Below are 23,105 nucleotides of genomic sequence, written 5' to 3'. Positions count from 1 at the left end.
AGGAGGAGAGAGAGAGAGAGAGAGGAGAGAGAGAGAGGAGAGAGAGAGAGAGAGAGAGAGAGAGAGAGAGAGAGAGGAGAGAGAGAGAGAGAGAGAGAGAGAGGAGAGAGAGAGAGAGAGAGAGGGTTTATTGAGAAAAACATGGCTTCGAGTATCAACTCATATAGCACATGTGCACAACATACATATGAAGCGGGATACTACTTAGATGTTAATATATCTGTGTTTATGAGAGTGGTTATATGGAGAATACTTGATTTGCGTAGTCGCGTACCACAGCAAAATGTTTGGAGTGTGCTTGCGCTCCTGGTATCTCTGCCGGAGATCTCCACTCTCTGCTTTGGAAGCAGATATCTATGCATGGGAAGCACTTGCATTTATTTTCCTAACCTTAGGCATAGCTTTTCTCTTCTGTCAGCGATGGTTTCCATGCCCAAGCGTTGCAAGATGTGCGAGTACTTTTCCAGATGGCCAAATATAATTTTCAAGGCTCTCTTCTACACTTTCTCAAGGTGTTGCGCCTGCTTGCAGTGAGTCACGCGCGAAAAACCGGTGCACAATATTCTGGTAATGGCCAGATGTAAGTAGCATACACACGAACAAGCTGTTCCTGCGGTGGATGGTACTTCTTCATTATGCAGAGCATATATAGAGCTTTCGATGCTTTGGTTGCAATATCATCCACATGTGCTTGCCATTAAATGTCCTTTGATATTGTTCCACCTAAAAGCTTAGTTTTGATGGCAGTTGGCAGGCTTTTTCCTTGAATCATGATGTCCGGTAGTGCTAATGTTTTTTTCGGCTGTGAAAAAATGCATGACTTGACATTTGTCAGTGTTCAATATCATCTTGTTTGCCGTTTCTCTGCTTCGTCTAACTCCGTCAGCAAATCATGCAACAACCTAATTAAATAGTGTGACGTTGAGTCACCTTTCATATTTCTGTATTGGCGCTTATCTATGCTCGGTTTTATGTCCGTCAGAATTTGCGGAATAATATTTTTTTCCAAAACCTTGCTAAAAGTTGGTGTGAGGCTTAGCGGTCTCAGATCTCCTGGCAACTTGGGCAATGCTTTCTTTGGCACAGGGGGGATTGTTGCTCTCTTGCACACCAATGGTACGCAAGACCCTGGCACCCTTCACCCAACATGACCTACCAAGACGGTCATGTTGCAATGACCGGTTGAAAATATGAGTAAGTGGTACGGCCAGTTCCACAGAAAATTGATTTACTAGCCGCACTGGAAGTTGTCCAGTGGGGACAGCCACATTTTCTCTCAACTGCGATAGCAGAAAAGCAACTTGCCACGGCTGTATCTCAGCAGGAATGTTCTTGGCAGGCAGATAGCACACCCCTTTCGGTCAGAAGCAACTCCTTGCATTCGTTTCCTGTACCGTGCCGTTTTTGCAGCTGTTACCTCTAGGCCTACATTGGCTCCAAGTTTTTACCGTCTGTCCATTTGAAGACGGTTTGGGCGCCCTATTGCGTTTGTTTATCAGTTCTTTGAGGCGCTTTATTATCCACTGCGGCTCACTTGCCTTGCATTTGTATTTAACTTCAGGGAAGTGCTCCTCATGAGCATTTTGAAGTAGCGGTTCTAGTCGAGCGGCAGCTTGGCCTATATCATTTATTGCTATTGTATCTTGCCAGTCCTGGCAGCAAATCCATCTGTCAAAACTTCTGATGGATGAGCCTTTCAAAGGCCGTACAAAGCGATAGCCTTGAGATTGTTTTACTTGTTTTGCAGCTAACCATACGATAGTTTTGTGGTGTCATGCCAATGGGTGAAAGGTCTAGTGGCGTGCTTGGAGAATCAAAATCAGTCAGTATCTTGTCTAATACGGCTGAACCTCTTGTCGGTTCCGTAACTATTTGCAAGAGACCCAGTTGACGCGCTAACAATTCTGCACCAAATGCTCTGTTAAAGTCTCCTACCAAGACAGTTCTTGCTCTTGGCCTTGAGAATGCAAGACGATCAAGTGTTTCCAGAAGGTGGTTAGATAACATTTTCCGGCGACAGAATGATGCAACAGGAGGGAGGTAAACTCCAGCTATTATGATGCTGTCGGGTTGCAAAGGTCGAATGCTGCTCCAGCAAACTTCCAGCTCGTCCGGGACTTCAATTTTGGGCTCTGTGTATGGTAAGTTATTTTTCATGTATATGGCGACTCCTCCACCCTTCCTTTTGTTGACCGCCAGGAAGTTTGTGTCACGTCGTAGGACGTAATATCCGGCTCGAGGATAGCACACCTGGAGGATAGCACACTGACTGATGGATAGCACATCTGGAGGAGTGCTATCCATCAGTCAGATCGCATGTTACCTTTCGTCTTGTTGCCTTGCATCTTTGTCCGGAGAAAAAGCTCTTCGGCCCCAAATTCCCAGGGCATTAGTCATAGGTGAGAAGCTCGGATGGGGAAAGGTCCGTTGGTTCATCCAAGGTCAAAGTTGGCGTAGAATCACGTCGCCTTGGGGCCAAGTTCGCGTGACAGAACTTCGCCTAAAACAAAAGTTGGTATGGACGAGAGCCCGTCGAGGGAAAAATATCACCCAGCAGAAAACCATTTAACGCAAAGCTTTGGAGCGCAGAAGTTTGCACGAGGTAGTAGACTGCAGCGGACAGCAATTCCCAACGCAGTAGCTGGTCTTGGGCAAAGGTTCGTATTGCAGCGGTTCATCTCCGGGGCAGAATTGTGCTAAATCCTTATTTGGTGGCATTGATTCCAAATTTTAAAAATCCATTTAGTAAGTCCTACCGTGATCAGGAATTGTTCTCCATTCTCAGGGTTCACCTCCCTGTTGTCGACAAGCGCGCACTTGGATGATGCACTAGAGCACGTACCTTCACTCGCATGGTCTAGATAAACGCCAAATAACTCTCCGACTCACTGGTGAATGAAGTGGGAGTTATAGAAGCGCCTGCATCGCGTCCGGCAGATGCTGATCATTCGAACCCCTGCGATCGGCCGGTGCAGCGCAGATGACGGGTGCTGTAGCGCCGCCTGCGCTTATGTCCGTCTCCGCTCTGTACTTTCAGACTCTGTCATCCCGGCATGACGGGTCGCTGCGTTTAGCGGCCGCCCAAATTGCGTCGGTATTCCGAGAGACGCTCCCCCAGGCCGGTTGGTCATATGAGAACGCGTAGCCGTGCCAGTGCTGTGTTGTCGTGGTAGTCAAGGGAACGCTTCGACCATCGTCGTGATTCTGGAACGGTGTCCCTTGCGGATGCACGCACAACACTGTGCTCTCCGGTCTTGTCCCGAAAAGGGTGAACGCTTTATGGTCGTTCTTGGTGATGTCAACGAGTGCATCACTAGGTGTCATCATACCGCTTTCATTTTTAAGACACTGGCCGTTCGTAATAAGACCAAAGGATCGACTGAAACTAACATTAAATTTGACATGTGCAAGGATGACCTTCGGATCCTGGTTTTCCTGAATGTAAGTTCGGAAGTTCGTGAAATGTCCGTGGTACCTCGTGGTTCCGGTGGGGGATTTCTAATCAAATGCTCGGCATGGGTCATCTCACCCTTACTGCTTACCGCCTACGTTTCGCGTAGGCCTTGGATACGAACAGTGTGGAAGTTATACGGACATGGGTGGTCCGATTTATGACCATTTTTGACATTTTTTGATGACAGTGTCTGCGTAAATTGGGAACAATTCTTGGATTGACATGCCTTGATTTTAGTGTAATATTTGCTTAAAGGAAATATTTTACATCTGCATGTGGTTTTGCGCTGAAAAAACCACCTTGAAAATGTGCAGACCATTTCGGGAATTATCTCAAGGCCATCCATGACGACATGATAGCACTATTCAAATCTTGCTATTCCATTTGCCATGCGGCGATCAAGATAGCCACAGCTTCAGAAGCAATAGTTTCTGTTATTGTTTCGATAAAAGCATGTTGCCGATATATCAACCCATTTATATCTCCTTTCTCCTGGCTTTTCTCTGAGGAATGAGGTTATCACACTACTGTATTATCTATGCGAATAATGCCACTCACAAACACGCTGAACAACGTACATAACCAATGCTTACTCTATAACTTTGTATGATTAGCACCTCTACCATATCGAAAGTCGGCAACGTGGCATGATTATTCTAAACTCATTATAGCGATCATATGTCAGTCTCTCACCATGGCAAAGTGGCAATTCACTGCATTATTTCGCTTGCTTTTATTTGTTCACGTTAGAGTACCTGGAACACAAAGGAAAAACACAAGTTACGATACAACGAATTTATTTCACAGTTACAACACAACACAAGTACCTGGAACACAGAGAAAACCCGCAAGTTCCGATACAACGAATTTATTCCACAGTTACAACACGACACAAGCACCTGGAACACAAAGAAAAGCGTAAGTTCCGATACGAGGAGTTTTAACACATTTACAACAGAATACAACACAACACATCAAAATACGTTAGAACATGGCAGCGTGCCGATGGTGTAAGATCTCGGGGCAGCCTGTGAATCATGGCGTCACTTTAAATCCAAGCAAGATGTTTCTTTCTTCGGTCACTTTACTTTCAATTCGTACAGACGACACTGGATGGTCTCATTTTTTGGGTTCCGATCCAAACCGCCCCGCCTTTCCAGGACCCAATTCGGCCACAAACACGGCCTTTGGAGCGTTCTTATGTCCATTTTGGTCCGGATTAGCAAATTAGGCTTGTATTAGTCAGCATCAATTGGTAATAGCCGCACTCTCTCTTCTCTGTTAACTCCGAGAACACTCGTCATGTCTGGCCACTGGAGAGATACACACGACAGTCATTACTCACTTAAACTGCTTGAAACTAAAATCCAGAAAAAAAACATCACACTTCTTTATAATTTGATCCGAACCCTTTGAATGGATGGATTTCTGGGATCAGCGCTCACGCTAAGCAGAGCATGTTGTGTGAGCCCTGACCTCCACCATCCGATCGCGCAATTCCAGGCACCGGCAGAATTTAGTGGCGAAAGCTTAACGTGCCGCAATGCTCGGCACGGTTCGTCCCACCCTCTGACGTCAACTGACCTTTAGCGCGACCGCTGCCACCGGCCGCCGGCCATACCTGCCGAGGGGAAATAGCGCGCGCCCTAAAGCGACTCGAACCCACCCTGCCACGGGTGGGTGGATCGGAAGGCAAGCGCTCGAAACAACAAAGCTTCTGGGACGGACAAAGAGAAACGGTGTCCTAATTTATTGAGTGGTTTGCCTGTAGCTGATAATGCACCTAGAACCTGCAACGCTACAGATCATCTTAAGCCCAAATTTACCACTTAGCTGATGCCTTCCACACTATACACCCGACAAGAAAGTTGCCAGAAGCCTCCCTTATCAACAGAAATTACAACAAAAACCCTCAAAACTTAAGGTAACCTAACTTTTACCTAAGTGATCTGGTTTGAACCAAATGCAAAGGTGGCTCAGACGTGGCATACGAAATACAAAATATTTTTATCAGTTTATCACCTAGAAACAACTACGAAGCCTTAAAAACTAATCAAAAAAGGGAAAAACACGCCCCTGCTTGTCACTTCTGCTTGTTTTTTTAGCACACACGTGTGTGTGTGTGTGTGTGTGTGTGTGTGTGTGTGTGTGTGTGTGTGTGTGTGTATGTGTGTGCTCACATTGATGTTCCTCTACGTGTGCACTGGTGACAATGAATTAGCCAACAACAGAACAAGCGGACGCCGACCAAACGACTCCAAGGCCTGCGTCGAGTGCGTCACCAGCCAAGCTACAGTGAGTCCACCCGAGGAGTCTCCGGCTGCAAAGGAATCAAGACCGGGGTAACACCAGAGGAGTGAAGGGTTTGAAACGTTGAACGACCAAGGACGACCAAGGGACGAGCTAAAACTGCGCATAGCCATTCGTTCTACAACAACACTGTAACTCGGGGACGTTCCATCAGCGGAAGGAAGGGCCACCTACCAGCTTGCGTCTAGCGTGATGGTTGGCTAGTGTTCTCGGGCTGCCCACGGCGGAGCATGCTTCCGAGATCTTCGAAGAGGCTGCTGAAGGCCTTGCGGATGAGTACGTGGCTCATACTGTAGACCCAGGACTCGGTGATCAAGCAGAAGACGCGAGCAAGCTGGAGTGTGGATGAGGCCGTAGGCATGCTGATCCAGTGGGTGCTGATCCTGCCACCCACGCTGATGATGTCCAGAATGATGAAGAGCAACAAAACCTTGACAATTTTCTGAAAAGACTTGCAGCGAATGAGGGCGAAAGTTTTTGCAGCGTCTTCAGCGTTTCTTGATGAAATCGCCTCCACCTGACCATGTTACAATCCTTTCATCCCAGCAAGGACGAACACAAATCCAGTGACGAACGAAAAGAAGAGAATAAATGCTTCTAAGACAAGCGTGTAAACGCTGCACAATTTCTCCCAGCGACAGTCTTCTCCAACTTCGGTCAAGCTTCCAACGCGAAGTCCAAACTCGTAGACGGTCTCCAGTCGGAGGGCGGAACAGGCAGCTCCCGCCACAGCTGTGACTAAGACAGACAGCCAGGGCAGAGCCAGCAGCCACTTCGTCCACCGGCCCATGATGTCACGGTAGTGCAGCGGATGGACAACGGCGACGAACTGGTCGAGGGCGACCATCATCTGCGCGATCTTCAGAGCGACTGCGAGACAGCAGGCAGCGAGCTGGACAGACTGGCAAACGACATACGGGACGTGCTGTAAGATCAGGTCCAGACTACCTATCAGCACAAAATTCAGGGAAAAGAGTAGTTTGGTGAGCGCCAGGTTCGCCACGAGCAGCGCCATCGACTCATCATGCAGTTTCTTGGTCCGACTGATCGCCACCAGCGGCAGGGAGAAATTGAGGGCCAGCACAGAGCCGATAGCAACTTTGAACCACACTCGCATCGCGCTGATGTTAACAGCGGCCTGCGACCTTCGACCTTCGCCGTCCTGGCTCTGGACCTGCAATGACAACCCGCGCCGGCAGTGATCTCTCTTGGTTGGACATCTCGTGGCATGATCGATGGATGCTGATTTATGTTCTTATTCGGCCCTAAATTCATGTAATGATCGTAGGCCGGCTAAACCACAAAACTATCGAAGGCATGTAACGGAGACAAATTCACTGAATACTGGATAACAACCAATGCACAATAGTTGCCGACTGAAATTATTGTCATTTGCCAACGCATTACTTCTGATATCGAAGATAATTTCGACGCAAACTGCTACGGAGAACATGGGGTTTCTGAGATGAAATGTAAGCGCTTGAAGTTGAGAAGACCTCCAGAGAAGAAAAAAGGGAAGAAGTTGTTTTCATTACGGTGCATGCGATAACGATTTTCCACGCACATCCGTGAAAGCTTTAAACATGCAGGATAAAAGGCGAGGAATTTCGGGTCCTCTTCCTAACTCTTAAGACTTATTCAGTCCTTCTTCACGCTCATTGCTTATTTTCAAAGGGACTAATTTTATATGAATTCGTAAATCTTGTCAGACATCCACCTTTGAATTTCTGGCAGGTTCCTGCATATGCACTGCATGCAGAACCCACACTTCTCGCCCCCCCCCCCCCCCCGCTCCCCCCCCCCCCCCGATGTCTCGAGGACTGTTAGGCTGATTCTCATACATCAAACGGCTTGTGATTCCTCCTGACCAGAGCTAAAAGTGGTAAAAGGAAAGGCTCAAATATCATTGATGTGTCACAACGGAAAGGTAAGAAAACAAACAAAAACACGTAGGTATTTTTGGTTAATCACGTTTACCATATTCGGCAGCGTATTCCGACTCACCCAACTCAGAGAGCTGATGATTAAAGATTGGCGTGCCACAGCAGCATGCCTGCACTCAAAAATGATTGGCGTATCCAGGAAGGAGAAAGGGATGATACAAATTCCTTAAGCAGGTCTTAATTTTGTTCGGTATGGAGGTCAAATGAGATTGTCGTTTGCTATGGCATCAGAAAATCATATATCAGCAGTAAAAATTGTGATAGGCGGTGCCAGGGAAATGAAAGGAAAAAACCTTGCAGTGGTTGTTGCCTGCTATTATATCGATACTACCTTGTGTAGTGGTTACTACCTACTAGTCACAGTGCTAATATGTACCCTAACAATAAGTGTCATAGGCGTATCAAGTTTTTTAATGAGGGGCAAGCATGTGGTTTGGACGTAGCCTACGATCTCATGGCCTTTTACTTCATTTGCAGACCGTCCGTTGCTGATAACCGTTGTCTCCATGCCGTGCGCAGCGGTTACCTGCCACACCATTCTGCTGTCGTCCCTGAGCTCGTCTGTAACAAACAGTCGGCTTTTTAGGTCATTCTTTTTCACAGAAGCTAGAGATTAAATGAAACGTGTCGTTTTTTTGCGCCTCGGATGACATGGTCACTTTTACTCCAATTCCTGTAAGCAGCTCTGCGCATTCGTCAAGGTGTATGCCTGGCAAATGGATGCATTTCTAAGTTATTCACTTGTAACACCTGCACCATACCCTAAAACCCGCTTTCGCTTCTTTGAACACAGCTTTGCCACCGTATACGTCGATTGTTGTGTGCATAGTGACAGAAGATGCAGATCCTGGCATCTTGGTAGCGGCCAGTATTGCTAACATGCCTGCACTGATGTCTGTTACTGACCTTTGATCTGTTTAGAGGCTCCCATTTTCGAGACTTAAAGTCGCCTTTGTCTTTTTTCTTTGACTTTATTACTGTGACGCCACTCATGGTCAAATTGACCCCCTCCCGAACGGATGTCGTCAATATTTGCAGTAACTTGTGCGCTCACCAGCGTCCTGGCAAGTGGTTAGTATGTATGTGAGATGCACATATACCTATATGAGACGAGCGCCGACCGTTATGACAGGTGTCGGATGACAGGTGATGACAGGTGTCGGATGACGGGTGATGCCAGGTGTCGGATGACGGGTGATGATAGGTGTCGGATGACGGGTGATGACAGGTGTCGGATGACGGGTGCAAGGCATGCCACTCTTGCACCACGTCTTGTGAGTACAGGGAGACTATATTTGTGACTTAGGTCCTCACGGCGCATGAGGGACGTTGCATGATGAGAGATGACATGCACGAGAGACACACGTGAGAAGCAGACAATGCAAACTAGGCTTCATACAGCTGTGCGATGCGTGGTTCCGACTAAAAATTGTGTTCGTATTTTTCAAGCATGATTAAATGAATAGGAGACTAGGCAGCAGCTGAGATTTGAACAATTACGCGATTAAGTCATCCACTGACTCATGGAGACTTATTGAACTTATTCAATGAAAATTAACATTTTTTCTTCAAAACTTGAGGTGCTCAGTGAACCAAATTTTCTGATAGAATTTAGAAAAAAATTGAATTTGTAAGCAGATTGCTACGAATTTGTTTGATGCACTCTTGTTGATAAGGCTGACAGGACCAAATTACGTTGAAAAATCTGGTAAGTGCTGGTGAAATCAGTTTGCGCAGCAGGCAACGCAAACTTGCGGGCACCGTACCCGAGCAGAGGTAACCGAAGACACAGCGGCGGGGTATGGCCCATGGAAATGGGTCGCGTACGGCAAAGACGGTATACCCGGCAAAAATACAAATAATCGAGTGTACAAAGGCGCCACAGCTTTCCGGTGCACTAATCTACCCGCAGCTTATGTGGTTGCGGCGTTTGCGAGTGCGTACATAAACCATCGCGGTCTACGGGAAGGCTATGTGCTTGTAAGCTAGCGACGAGGGGTACGGATCCTAACCTAGCGTTGAGCTTTGTTTGACCCGTCCGAGGAAAAGGTCAACTAGCGACCGAGCAGACAGTCCTGCTGCCAGGGAACGGCCGCGTGACGCTGCACAGCACTGAAAAGCCCCCTCCGCAGATCCGGCTGGTGGACGGCACCGCCGGCAAAGTAATGCGTTTAGCTGAAATGACGGCGTGCTCATGAAACTTCACTGACGTGCTCTCTGAGCCCAAATCCGGCCGTTTAATGAATGGCAGTGCCAGGCAGCTCGGAACTTCAGCTTGGCTGTTCTTTTGGCCTGGATGTTGTAAAAGTGACCTTAAATTAATCATCCAACATATGTTCGGGTGATGTGATGCATACAGGCGCTTTACACTGGCGACGTGTTGATAATAACGACGGGGACTGCGCGGCTTACACCACTGGTTCTCGACTTTGCTGGTCTGGTGTTGCTGCACATCGCCGCTCTCACTGCTGCCTGGCCGATTTTTCGAGTTGGACCTGGATCTTGAAACGACGCGGTGAGTTCACTGACTGCCATATTCTTGGCATTTTTCTTACAAGAGGCACTCACTGGACTTTAGATCTGTCGTTTTCTAACCGCAGCTAGCCGAGCTATTAAGGCAAAACCGATAAAAAACCAAAACTTTCACCATGATCCCACATTTTATTGTGATAAAAGAAGATCTGCCCCGCAAGCTAACGAAATCCATTATAGTTTGAAGTTCAGAGTGCCAATTCAAGGTCAGCATGATATATCAGAGTGCAATGGTCTGTTAATGAAGCCGAGATGTCGTCGTTTCAGTCTCTGGCGGACTAGATGAGTTGGGTTGAATGACTGGTTCACAGGGAGATTAACATCTTTCAGTCAGTTGTGTCACTTGATAAACTTTCGGGGGAACGTTAGCCCCCCCCCCCCTCCTTCCTTCTGTTTTGAGCCTTTTCTCAAATGCATTCGAGCAAAAAGGGAACATTGGGGGGATGAAATACAAGCTTCTGAACTGCTGGCACAGTAGGCATACTTATTTTTAACCAGTTTGCCTGTTTTTGGTGAGCTTTGACCTGGCCAAGGTCAAAATCTTCTGAACGTGAAAGTTTTCACCATGGCACATCGGTTTCAGAGGCTTTTGTGTGGGTTGGTTCCAGAGTCTCGGAGCATGGGGTTGTCTGCAAACTGTTTTTCCAGTTCAGGTTATTTTTTATGGCTTTTGACCAGATCCAAGATCACGATACTTTAAAACAAATGGGTTAACGACCATGCTGCATGGAATGAAGGGTTGGTGGTGATCGGTTTTATAGGATCGGAGCACGGGTTTATCAACATCTTTTGTTCGTCGGTCATTCCCTCCTCTTCCGGAGCTCGGTGCCGCGCGGAAAACGTTTCTGGCCTTTGCGCGCCCTGTCAAGATGGGTGGAAATAGCGGCGCGAAAGCCAGGTCAGTGACACGACCACGGCTTCTGGGGTTTCGCGGTGTTTGACGATGTTTCACTGAGCTCGCTGGCTCTGCAGGAGTGCTCCATGGGAGAGGGGGGGGGGGGGGGGGGCGGCGGCCAAGGTCCATTCGCAAGACGATGCGAGTGGAGTCGGCTTCGGCCGGCAGCTCCAAGCCGCGGGTCCTGGCGGTTTTCAGTCGCGACACGTGACGGCTGTTCGACCTGTCTGTGGTCATGACAGTTTTTTCTACGACGAAACTCCAGTAAACTTCATCTACCCCTAAGCAATGACAAGCTTATGATGACTTTCATTGCGGTGATGAAGGGTGTACGATAATAACACCCACAAATCGTAGTGAGCCCGGCCATTTCCGCTAGATGTGTTAATGCCTTCCATAATGAGTCTACCCAATGCATGGTCTTCCGGTGTCGTTCCTGGGTTTCAGATTAGCTGATGCCTATGATGGTAGTGTGTTGGCATCACGGCCTGTTGGCTGAGATGTATGTATTTGGTAACATCTTACACAAGTGTTTAAGCACAGAACGGGACCGAGCGGGACCAGAGCGAGGCCGGCCAGGGCCATACTGGACCCGTCTGGATCCGCACGATCCCATGTAGCTTCCCCTGACCTGGTCCGCTTCTAGCCAATCCTGTCCAATGTCGTCCGGTTGCGCCCGGACCCGTCTGGTTTCGTCCGGTTGCGCCCGGACCCGTCCGGTTTTGTCCGGTTCCATTCAGGTCCGTTCAGTCCTGGTCAGTTTTAAAGGGGGTGTTCCACATTTGTATCGGTTTTTAACTGAAAAAGCCATCTTGAAAACCCTTCGGTGCAGTTCACAATCCTGCCCCTCTTAAAGGGAATGTTCCACAGTTGAAGATATTAAAGCAAGCATCAGACATCACGAATAAGCTCACTTATCACTTTAAGTATACTTTTAAGAGTAAAAGACTGCTCTAGACCACATATTTTCTATATTATGTAAATATGCTCCTCAATATGTTATATTTGATTACGTCACCGTACGTTACGCAACATTGATCGAGATCCAATTGACGGTCGTTTTGTATGGAATTAATGCTCAAGAACGCCAAATATGAACAATCCGGCAATTATATTTTCATTGGCCTTCATAGCTACATGGCTGATGGAATTGCAGGATTTGAATGACGTCACGGTTGCGTCATGAATGTCTGGGTGACCTTGAAACAATTTCCCCGAAATAGTGTGCACATCATCGCGGGCGTGTAGCGCAGAAACTAGGAGAGTTTAGGTCTTGGAAAAATAAGGCCGTGAAGTGCACCGAATGATCTTCCAGGTGGTCATTTCCGTTCAAAACCTTAAACAAATGTGAACCACTCCCTTTGTTTTAAATGACCTCTACCATGTTTTCATTACAATTAGTTCACAACCAATGGAGCAGACTTGCAAGAAAGGTAGAAACAAAGCAATTAATACCTTTCTATATCCCATCGTGTAAAACCCCCGCTTCTCATCTTCTTGTCACTCGGCCCTTGATCACAGGTGTAACAGCTTACATCGCACACCACGTTAAAAATGGTGGATATATTTTAATGGCTTGATATTTGTGGTGAATGCTGCTCGGAAAACCATGTAGAACAAACATCTAGCGTATGTAGAGATTGGTGAAGGTTGTCTATTACTGATGTGGATTTTCTACTCACTTCTTGGGTTTGGCAGCGGCACCGCCAGTGCATTTTAGTCGAGGGACGGTTTTTTCCAGGGAGCATGCTCCCAGGGGCGGATAGGGGCTTCCGAGCAGGGTCCTGTTGAGTGGGGCATCCAGGTATGTGTCCCCTTATTGATTTAGAACATGAATTAATATTCATGTAAACGAATGTTGACAATAAAAATAGAGCGAAGGGGAGTTCATCTATGTTAGACAGTGTAAACGTACAGTTTAATTGTGTAAATCTCACACTGGTCAGGTCGTAGACTTAGATGTGTTGTTAAACTTTCGGATGCATCACATAGGTAAGGGCGGTTCCAGAACCCGGATTGGGAGGAACCTCCGGCGAAATTTGGCAATCGTTTCAAGATGGCGATCTTGCCTGGAATCTTCACAATGCGCTGTGTTTACAGGAGTAAACAGCGAAATGATGCTTCAAGTAAATCAAACAGTTACCAGATGAGTACGCTATTGCATTATAATTATGGAGCTTTTATGCTGACATTAATCGACCTTTAATATACCAGGCACTGCTGGTTCAACAACTCCATCACGCAAACAGGTTATGTTGTGAACTTAAAAAAACATTTTGAAAAAAAACGCAAGATTTCCTTCTGACGTCGTTGAACCAGTATCTCTCGGTATATTGTAAGTAAGTTGTCTCCAACGTAAGAGCCCGAACAACGCAATGACAAACACAACAAGAAATCAGGATCTTCCTTGCTTTTAAGATCTTCAAAAGCCCCTTTCTGTCTTTTTTCTGGACTCCAGAAGTGCTGGGCACAGCGTAAAGCATTCATATCATCAGGTTCCTTACCACACTGCTCGTGGGGAAACGGAACCATTATGAAAAAAATGCTGCACATCTTAAAATATTAAAGCATCAGATATTATTGAATAAGCTGGCTTGTGACCACTGGCATGCTTTGAATTGAAAAGGGCTGCCGTAGACAAAAAAAAAACCCTTTGAGTAAATATGCTCCTCAATACGCCATTGTTTGATTGCGTCATGAAACGTTTGTATGACGTCAGAGATGCTGCCAAGCTGGCCGTGCGAAATTGCCACTCTAGCATTTACTTGTAGCATTCCCAATCACCGAGGGATGGCAGTGGCGGCGTTGAGCGTGTTCCTTAAGCAAATATCGTTACGGACTTGTTATGGGTGATGCTCTTGCATATTTTTCCGGGATTATAGCTTGTTTGCTTGTATTTACATCCTTAGTTATGGCCCTATTTTAATTTTTTTTATTCCAGGCTTATTTCCGTATCATCCAGTATCCATGTCCAACTTGCCGTGGGGGTTTTAAGAAGAGCAGTGCGGTGAGCTGCGCCGAACTATTTGCGAGATGGCTATTTCAGTTCGAAACCCCAAACAAATGTATTCAATATATTGTGTATTATGTATGTATTCAAAATGTATTCTATTCTATGTATTCAAAAACGCATGCATAACACATTTGCGCACACTTCACAAGTAGAGCTTCAACTCGCGTATCATGTCTGATCATGGATTTGTCTTCAGGATGGGCACCAGGCAGCGCCATTGCAGGGCTCATGAGGTTCTCTGAGAAAGACCGCATGGAGACATAAGCTCGGTCACGAACGTTGACAGCGGCCGCTCTGAACATTTGGCTACTTACATCTGGCAAGACGACGTGCTCGATGCCACAATGTTTCTCGGCTACATGTTTCATTAAGGCACGATGCAGTCTTGAGCTGAGTAAGGCCTTAATCACTATCCTATCGGGAACGGTAGCCGAGAGCGGCGGCATCGTATCCTTTGTTTTTCCTTTATCGCGAAAGACGTACAAAACAATGCCCTTCCCAATCATTCAATGTTTTTCCTAGTCTACCCAACCTTCCACTCACTACATTTTTGCATCCGCCATGTCAACAGTAGTGTCTGTGGATCACTGAAATCCCGGCAACAACATAGTGTGCAGCACCATGTTGCTTAAAATCGGCTCTAGTCTCTTCCAACGGTACTGCAACCAAGAGTCAGGATTCAGTTACACAGTACCAATCGTGTTCTTCGAGCAGCACTTTACTCGGGAGATCAATGTCAACTACACGGAGCACGAATGTCGGGCAACTAAAACGAGTATCAAATATCGAAAAAACGCGCAAGTAGACGTGAGTGAATACGAACAACTTTTGCATGCTTCCACGTGTTACAAAGGTGTGATAAAGACCACAAAATTGGCACAGTGGTGACCCATGTCACCGCATTCCCCAAGCAAACGCAGAAGCCGCTCGCGACTATTTTTACGTGGTCGGAAATCTTGCCTCAGGCACCGAAGCATGACATATGTGGCTCTCTTTGGCCGTACCTTAAAGCTACCCAAATGCCCGAACCTTGCTGGTCCTCAGGCATCAGCGGTGGGCGGCGAGGCTGCTGATGACGTTATCCAGCGTAACGGAGCGGATAGAAGAGGTTATGCGCTCGCGACACATCGGACACTTGGGGTCGTTTTCGCGGACATCCCGCAGGCATTCCTCGCAGAAGGTGTGCCCGCAGCCAAGCGTGGTGGCTCTCTGCAGCATGTCCAGACAGACCGGACACTGCAGCTCCTCGGCAATGCCGTTCATCTGGCCTCCACCGCTGCCCTGTCCTCCGCTGCTCGCCCGAGCTCTGGCCTCGACCTGACCTCCGCCGCCGGCAGCGCCACGCTGCTGCTGGCGCCGCGGTCCCCCGCCGGGATGGCGATCTCCACCACCCTGGAGACAAGTAGTGGAGCGTCAAGAGTGACCGTCACAGGGCCGGGACCTGCTCCATCACCCTGGAGACAAGTAGTGGAGCGTCAAGAGTGACCGTCACAGGGCCGGGACCTGCTCCACCACCCTGGAGACAAGTAGTGGAGCGTCAAGAGTGACCGTCACAGGGACGGGACCTGCTCCATCACCCTGGAGACAAGTAGTGGAGCGTCAAGAGTGAGCGTCACAGGGCCGGGACCTGCTCCACCACCCTGGAGACAAGTGGTGGAGCGTCAAGAGTGAGCGTCACAGGGCCGGGACCTGCTCCACCACCCTGGAGACAAGTAGTGGAGCGTCAAGAGCGACCGTCACAGGGCCGGGACCTGCTCCATCACCCTGGAGACAAGTAGTGGAGCGTCAAGAGTGACCGTCACAGGGCCGGGACCTGCTCCACCACCCTGGAGACAAGTAGTGGAGCGTCGAGAGCGACCGTCACAGGGCCGGGACCTGCCCCATCACCCTGGAGACAAGTAGTGGAGCGTCGAGAGTGACCGTCACAGGGACGGGACCTGCTCCATCACCCTGGAGACAAGTAGTGGAGCGTCAAGAGCGACCGTCACAGGGCCGGGACCTGCTCCACCACCCTGGAGACAAGTAGTGGAGCGTCGAGAGTGACCGTCACAGGGACGGGACCTGCTCCATCACCCTGGAGACAAGAAGTGGAGCGTCAAGAGCGACCGTCACAGGGCCGGGACCTGCTCCATCACCCTGGAGACAAGTAGTGGAGCGTCGAGAGTGACCGTCACAGGGACGGGACCTGCTCCATCACCCTGGAGACAAGTAGTGGAGCGTCAAGAGCGACCGTCACAGGGCCGGGACCTGCTCCACCACCCTGGAGACAAGTAGTGGAGCGTCGAGAGTGACCGTCACAGGGACGGGACCTGCTCCATCACCCTGGAGACAAGTAGTGGAGCGTCAAGAGCGACCGTCACAGGGCCGGGACCTGCTCCATCACCCTGGAGACAAGTAGTGGAGCGTCGAGAGTGACCGTCACAGGGACGGGACCTGCTCCATCACCCTGGAGACAAGTAGCGGAGCGTCAAGAGCGACCGTCACAGGGACGGGACCTGCTCCACCACCCTGGAGACAAGTAGTGGAGCGTCAAGAGTGACCGTCACAGGGCCGGGACCTGCTCCATCACCCTGGAGACAAGTAGTGGAGCGTCAAGGGTGACCGTCACAGGGCCGGGACCTGCTCCATCACCCTGGGCAACTCTGCTGACCGGTCCGGTTGGAGCATTACGAACATAGGGCATCATCAAACACCTTCGTGACGCTTTACGGTGTGCCATGCTGAACAATCGCAAGGGTGGAACTCCTACCACCATGTGTGGATAGGCTCCCATGTGCACACGAAATGATGTGCAAGAGTGGATCATCATCAGGACACAACCTCCTACAACATTAAGCGGACACGCATCACAGAGACCTGAGCGCCAGTTTGGGAATCGTCTCCGTCTCCGTCTCCGTCTCTCCGTCTCCGTCTCCCCTCCCTCCCCCCCCCCCCCCCCCTCTCTCTCTCTCTCTCTCTCTCTCTCTCTCTCTCTCTCTCTCTCTCTCTCTCTCTCTCTCTCTCTCTCTCTCTCCAACGTTAGAGTAGAAAAACGTTGTCTCCCGCTGGGCTTTTGATAACACTTTGACACCATTGTGACGATGTTGTACCTGACGTCGGCCAGAGCATTTCTCGCGAAGGAGGTCCAAAATCGCAGCATCACTCAATCTGGTCGCCTTATGACGACTCAGCACGTCATTATTGTGCGTGGTGTGAAGGTCGTGTCCATGCTTGCATGCAGGTCGGTTGCACCTTCCCGTTACAAACATTCTGCAAGAACGATCAAGGTCAGGGTCCTGAACGCCTTACAAACAACAGCTTTAGCGCAACACAACGAAGAAGGCCACTGCTTCAAAGCGAACTGAATGCCAGGGGCATGCAGCCAAGGTTGGCTGTCGCCCATTTAACGGGGTTTAAGAATCTGGCCTGAAAGTGAACGGCGGACAGGGAGATAGGGTAAGCTGACATAAGAGGCTATTGTGTTTTCGAGCGGGCTTCATAAAACTTCCTGCTTCTACTTTTGTGATATAGACCCAACGTTCGATGGCTAGCATGTGCAGTTGAAACCATGACATGTGTGTCGAACAGCATTTTACCTGCAAATATGCAGCCTGTTGCAAAGAGGCTCCTGGCATGGGTTCGGTGAACCGGCTTTGTAGCAAACGTCCAGATATTTGTGACGGATTTCATCCGGCATGCGGCCAGTTTCTTGAAAGGCAAGTCGCAGCATTTGAACAGCCGCCAGCTCCCGGCTGGTGTCAAGTCCAAACCTGTTGCACACCACCTGCAAAACACGGCTCGAGATGATTTCGCGCACCTTTCCTCATAAACTGATGTCACAGCAAACTGACGTCACTGAGTGTACTGGCAGCAACCCGGACGACAAAGAATATAAGCCGCAGACATCACACATGACGTCATGCCCCTAGCTTTTGTGCCTTTTGGTATGTGCAGTGACGACAAACGACAACGACAAACATCCTGTACCGCAACTCGCGGAATTTTTGCCGGACGCGTGGAATCTTTTCATCACTTAAACGAAGTGAGAAAGACATGGCGCAGCAAGCAAGTCGCTTTACACGCCCACAACGTACAATGGTTGACAAAGGTGTGTTGTACGTTTCAAGTACGATAGATCGTAGTTTAAGTTGCCAGAAACACGGGATTACATACGGACATAAATGCTACTGTTTTACATGCATTGCTACGCAAGTTACGGGAATGTAAAGAGAAAAAACGGCGCACTTCGAACACGCCCCTCAAAGACTGTAACGTGGCACCACGCAGAAAAGGTCTTTCCCGGTGCGCTGCTAACTCACTACTGTTGTCCTCGTGTTCCCGCTCGAGCATTCATGCTGTTGTATTTACGGCATGAGGCGTCAAGGGATGCTACCGTCAAGCCTGGCAATTTCCTCGCCGCACGCAAAAAATTGCGGCGAGAAAATTGCACGTGCGCCGCACTCGCCTCACCTGGTTATGCACTGTGGTCAGCGAGTGTCCGTTGCGACAGGCGTCGCCGAACTTGCAGATGTCCGCCAGGAAGAGATGGCAGAGGTGCAGTCGGCGGCAGTTGGCGTCCACGCAGCCCTCGCGCGAGCCGTGGCGGGAGCAGAGCTCGGGCAGGCGGGGGGCCCGTGGGGCGGGCGGGGCTGGACGGGCGGGAGGGACGGACGGAGCGGGCGGGTTAAACGTGATGTGAGGCGTGACCCGGCGGCCCACAGTTGTTGCCTCCTGGATCACCGCCTGTCGCTCTCTGGCGGCGTTCAACGTATCCATCTGTTCAGCCCAGCGTTCCACGTGCGCTGCTGGCCCTTGCTGACTGCGATGATCTAGGCTTCCAGTGTCGCTGTTGGGCACCTCCCACTGGGTTGCGGTGCTGGCTTTGTTCCCCATGGCAGCCTGAAGTTGAAGATGACCTAAAACGAGGCAGGCGTGACCACCTTCCCGAGCAGACCGGTGCGGTGCTGGCAGTCTGTCCTTGTCCGTGGCACGCGCGTCAGTTGTCGTGCACTTGACGAACGTTGAGAGTCGGAAGACACGTGTGCACTGGGTCCAAGAAAACACCACAATTACTGTCTGTGGTCATCCAGAATTGAAATAATCGCAGACTCTGTGTAGCTCACATAATGAGAAGGCAAAGTCAGCAAGGCACGAGTATTGGAAACGGCCTCCGTAGAACGCGTTCCCGTCAAAATGCTCTTTGAAGGGAGTGTTCCGCATTTATATGGGATTTTGAACTGAAAGTTCAAAGTCCCATATAAGTCCAAAGTCCCAAGTCGTTCCCTGAATACCTGTCAGTGCTGTTTACAACCCTGCCCCTCTATTTTCTGAGCTGCACGACCGCGAAAATGGGGAAAGTGATACCGCGGAGAGTATTTCAAAATCATCTTGACATTCGTGTCGTCATAATAACGTCATTCAAATCCTGCCATTCGATAATCAATGCAATGATCAAGGCCAAATAATAAAATTATCGGAGCGTTTATACCTGGCGTTTGTGAGCACAATTTCCAGATATAACGGTGGTCAATTGGCTCTCAATCAATGTTGTGCAAGGTATGATGACGAAGTCAAACCATGGCGCATTACGGGACATATTAACTCAACAAAGAACTGTGCTGTCTAGAAGTCTTTTCCACCTAAAAGAGCATCAATAGTTGCAAGTGAACCTGTTCTATTACGTCTGATGTTTGCTTCGTTATCTTCAAATGTGAAACATTCCCTTTAAACAACCAGCAGTCATTAGAACAGCTTACGTAAAACGTTTGAAACTTTCTTGAAGAAAAATAAGCAATGTTCTGAAACATTTTTGCCGTTAGTCTCCAATTTTCAGTGAGGTGTTTGCTTTAAACTGTCCACTTGGTGTAAGTTGGGCTACTGGTGTGTCATGTCTAGGATGTGTCTTCTGTAACTAGTCCTCTTCCAGTACAAATAAAAATATGTTTGCGTCACAACTGTTGTGCTTGATAACACACCCTGGTTCTGCGAATATTTCAAAACTTAAAGGGTGTGTTCTACTTTTGTATAAGACTTGAAGCTTAATAGCTATCTTGATGATCATCCAGTGCAGTTCACAGCCCGCCCTTCTTAAAACCTAAACTACTCTAGTTTCAGAGCTACACGTCCGCGAAGATGTGCAGACTAATTCGGGGAGACTATTTCGAATTCAACCAGACATTCATGACGCCATAATAACGCCATTCACATCCTGCCTCCCCTATATCCATGTGGCGATGAAGGCCAAGAGATATATCATTGTCAAGTCATTCATATCCGGCGTTAGTGAGCACGATTTCCAGGTATGGCGGCCGTGAATTGGTTCTCAACCAATGTCGTGCCAGTACGATGACGTAATCAAGCAATGAAGCATTGCTTGGCATAGTTACTAAGCAGACATATTGTGTTGTCTTAATTAGTCTTTTCCATTAAAAAGTGTACCAATAGTTATAAATGACCTGATTTCATCATATCAGATGCTTGCATCGCTGCCTTCAAATGTGACACATTCTTTTCAAAGAATGGCAACAAATGCATTATTTCGCCCCCTTAAATTTTTACCTGCGAAAACCTGTCACATCCGGTCCAAAACCTCGCTAAAAGCCCGCGGCTTCCTGAGGGTCAAAAATTGGCGGGTTGGAGGGCTGACAACATTTTTCTCTTGTTTTATACTTCTATCGACCAACAACAGAGATCTAGGATATTCGTGGTCCCGTCCCTGCCCGTTTTCAGCAAATGTGCTCTGCGCCGCGTTCCCCATTGGCAAAGTATCTACATGAGTCACTACCTATGACGTCACAAGGACTACGTCACGCGTAAGCGACTATCTTCCAAGTGGATTGAGCAGTTGCAACGCACTTGTCTCTGATGTTGTAGGTTGTAGCTTGCGGATTACTGTTGGTAATGGGGAATGTGGCCCTGGCGGATTCGAGGCCCCTTGCCGACATGGCATCCTCTGTCCGGTAGTGATGGAACCAGACCGCGACAGGGAACCCTTTTGTTTCCAGAGCCCGACAAATGCAAGACGTCTTCTAAATTGCATGCCTGGACATCGGCCTTGTCCCCGTCCAAAGAATGAGTCCCCATACCGACAAGAAGCGGAATGCTTTATATTAGTGACCTCTGACCGACATTGACGACAGCGAGTTAGATAAACAAGCAAACGAATGGTGGCATCCATGTCGGTCAGAGACCACTTCTACTCAATATTCCGTGCCTTGTCGATATTGTAACACATTATTCACGCAAGGAAAGAGACAGGCACGACTCTAAAGCCCCTCCCCCCTCACACTTTTGGCAACACTTCTTCAGCTTTGCATCTTTTCTTTAAAAAAACAAACGCTGAAAATGACGCACCGAATGGTTTAAATGACATCTTCGTGAGCTTCAAACTATGCAGTCCCACCCCAACTATCCTGGCGGGGCGGCCAGCTGCACTCACCTTCCCACACGCCTCCTCACGCTGCGTCACAAATCAGGTCGGCCAGCGGATGCGTCGTTCTCCTCACACCGGGCACCTCAGACCCACCCCATCCACCGCTCGGCCGCGACTGATGCGCCAACAGCGGCCGACGGCGATCGGCGGGCGGCGGTATGTGCAGTCGCACGGGCAGCTCATGGCACGAGCACAGTCAGCTGACGTCGAGATTAACATGGCGGCGGCCCTGCGCCCGTCATCTGCGCGGCCCGGGAATCCCCGCCCAGGTGCTGTCAACGTCGCCTCGCGTGTCCCGTCAGTGTTAGTGCTACCTCGCGCTGAGCCATATTTTTCGGGCTGTGACTCAGGGCGGCTGTGACGCGGCTACAAAGCGGAAAGTGGCACGGGTCTCATACCGAGAGACGCTGCCACTAGGGGACCGCCGCAGACTGTGCCCCACTTGCCCCATCGACGTATCAGGGATGACGAGGGCTTGCAGGTGACCAGTGGAACCGAGCGGTTTTTGCGGCTTTCAAGGTCGGAGCTGGAAACCTTCAGACTCATGCGTAACTTATTGGGCTGGCTGACCATGACTGTTTCTTTGGCCTCGCGGGCTCTCGGTTTACGTGCTGGGCGGAAAGATGCTGCGGGGCAGACACCAGACAGCGACGAAGGACGCCTTTTGCAATACCACGCCGAGGCGATACCACGCCTTTTGGGCGTGGTATCTTATCACGACAATATGATGTGGTTGTCGATGGGCGCATGCAGCCTGACAGCCAAATACTTTGGTGGGCCCTGGCTAGAGTGGAGCGTAACAAAAGAGGCGAAAAGGAAAAATACGAACATCTCGTAATCTTGAATGGCCTGCAGCTGCCGTAGTGCCCTTGCCAGAACGCTGGCCGAGATTCTTACCAATTTTAGTGGTCTTGGGTTTGCAATTCAGCACTTTTCTTCGAACAATATGTCCCTCTCATGCCTGAAAGTCGACAGATCTTTACATCGACGGCTCATCTGAGCCTAATACATCGCAGCACTGAAAATTTTAGTCGAGCTTTATCAGAGGATCTTCGAAGCTGCTACAACTTGATTACACTATTTGCAACAGTTTCAAGATACTCTTAAATAGCGAATGTCATAACATGGCCCATTGGCTGGCAACTGACGGTGGAATGAGCAGCAGCAATGCAAAGATGGACTAATGAGCAGGAAGTCGTTTAGAGGACCACACCTGAGGTAGCAGTCCATATCCGTGCAGTAGCGTAATGACAACGACTATATCATTGCTCTGGTCTAGGGCTGACCCAAGGAAGGAACCTCACCTAGGGTAACGGTCCACGTCGGTGCAGTAGCGGGATGACAATAAGTGTATCATTGCTCATATTATTCTAGGGCTGGTCCAATGTAGGAGATTTGAACTAGGGTAGTGGTCCATATCGGTGCAGAAGCGAAGTGACAACAGGTGTATCATTGCTCTATCCTAGGGCAGGCTCAAAGAGGAGACTTCAGCTAGGGTAGTGGTCCATATCGGTGCAGAAGCGAAGTGATAACAGGTGCATCATTGC

The 23,105-nt window shown here is 49.0% G+C and overlaps 1 protein-coding gene across 1 annotated transcript; it reads right to left on the bottom strand.

The window, feature by feature from the left end:
- Positions 1–14,202: 14,202 nt before the first annotated feature.
- On the bottom strand, positions 14,203–21,690 carry LOC119095347 (uncharacterized). The gene is made up of 5 exons (XM_037218200.1): positions 21,565–21,690; positions 18,597–19,042; positions 17,723–17,910; positions 17,237–17,396; positions 14,203–15,539 (listed from the first exon to the last, which is right to left on the bottom strand). The coding sequence occupies exons 2-5, from the start codon at positions 19,017–19,019 to the stop codon at positions 15,195–15,197; spliced, it is 1,116 nt and encodes a 371-aa protein (XP_037074095.1). The 5' UTR covers positions 19,020–19,042; positions 21,565–21,690; the 3' UTR covers positions 14,203–15,194.
- Between the last annotated feature and the right edge of the window lie 1,415 nt (positions 21,691–23,105).

Source organism: Pollicipes pollicipes, unplaced genomic scaffold (genome assembly GCF_011947565.3).
Source record: "Pollicipes pollicipes isolate AB1234 unplaced genomic scaffold, Ppol_2.1 Scaffold_4219;HRSCAF=4965_pilon_pilon_pilon, whole genome shotgun sequence".
In the NCBI taxonomy this organism is placed as follows: domain Eukaryota; kingdom Metazoa; phylum Arthropoda; class Thecostraca; order Pollicipedomorpha; family Pollicipedidae; genus Pollicipes; species Pollicipes pollicipes.
This window is presented reverse-complemented; position numbering and strand designations above follow the sequence as displayed.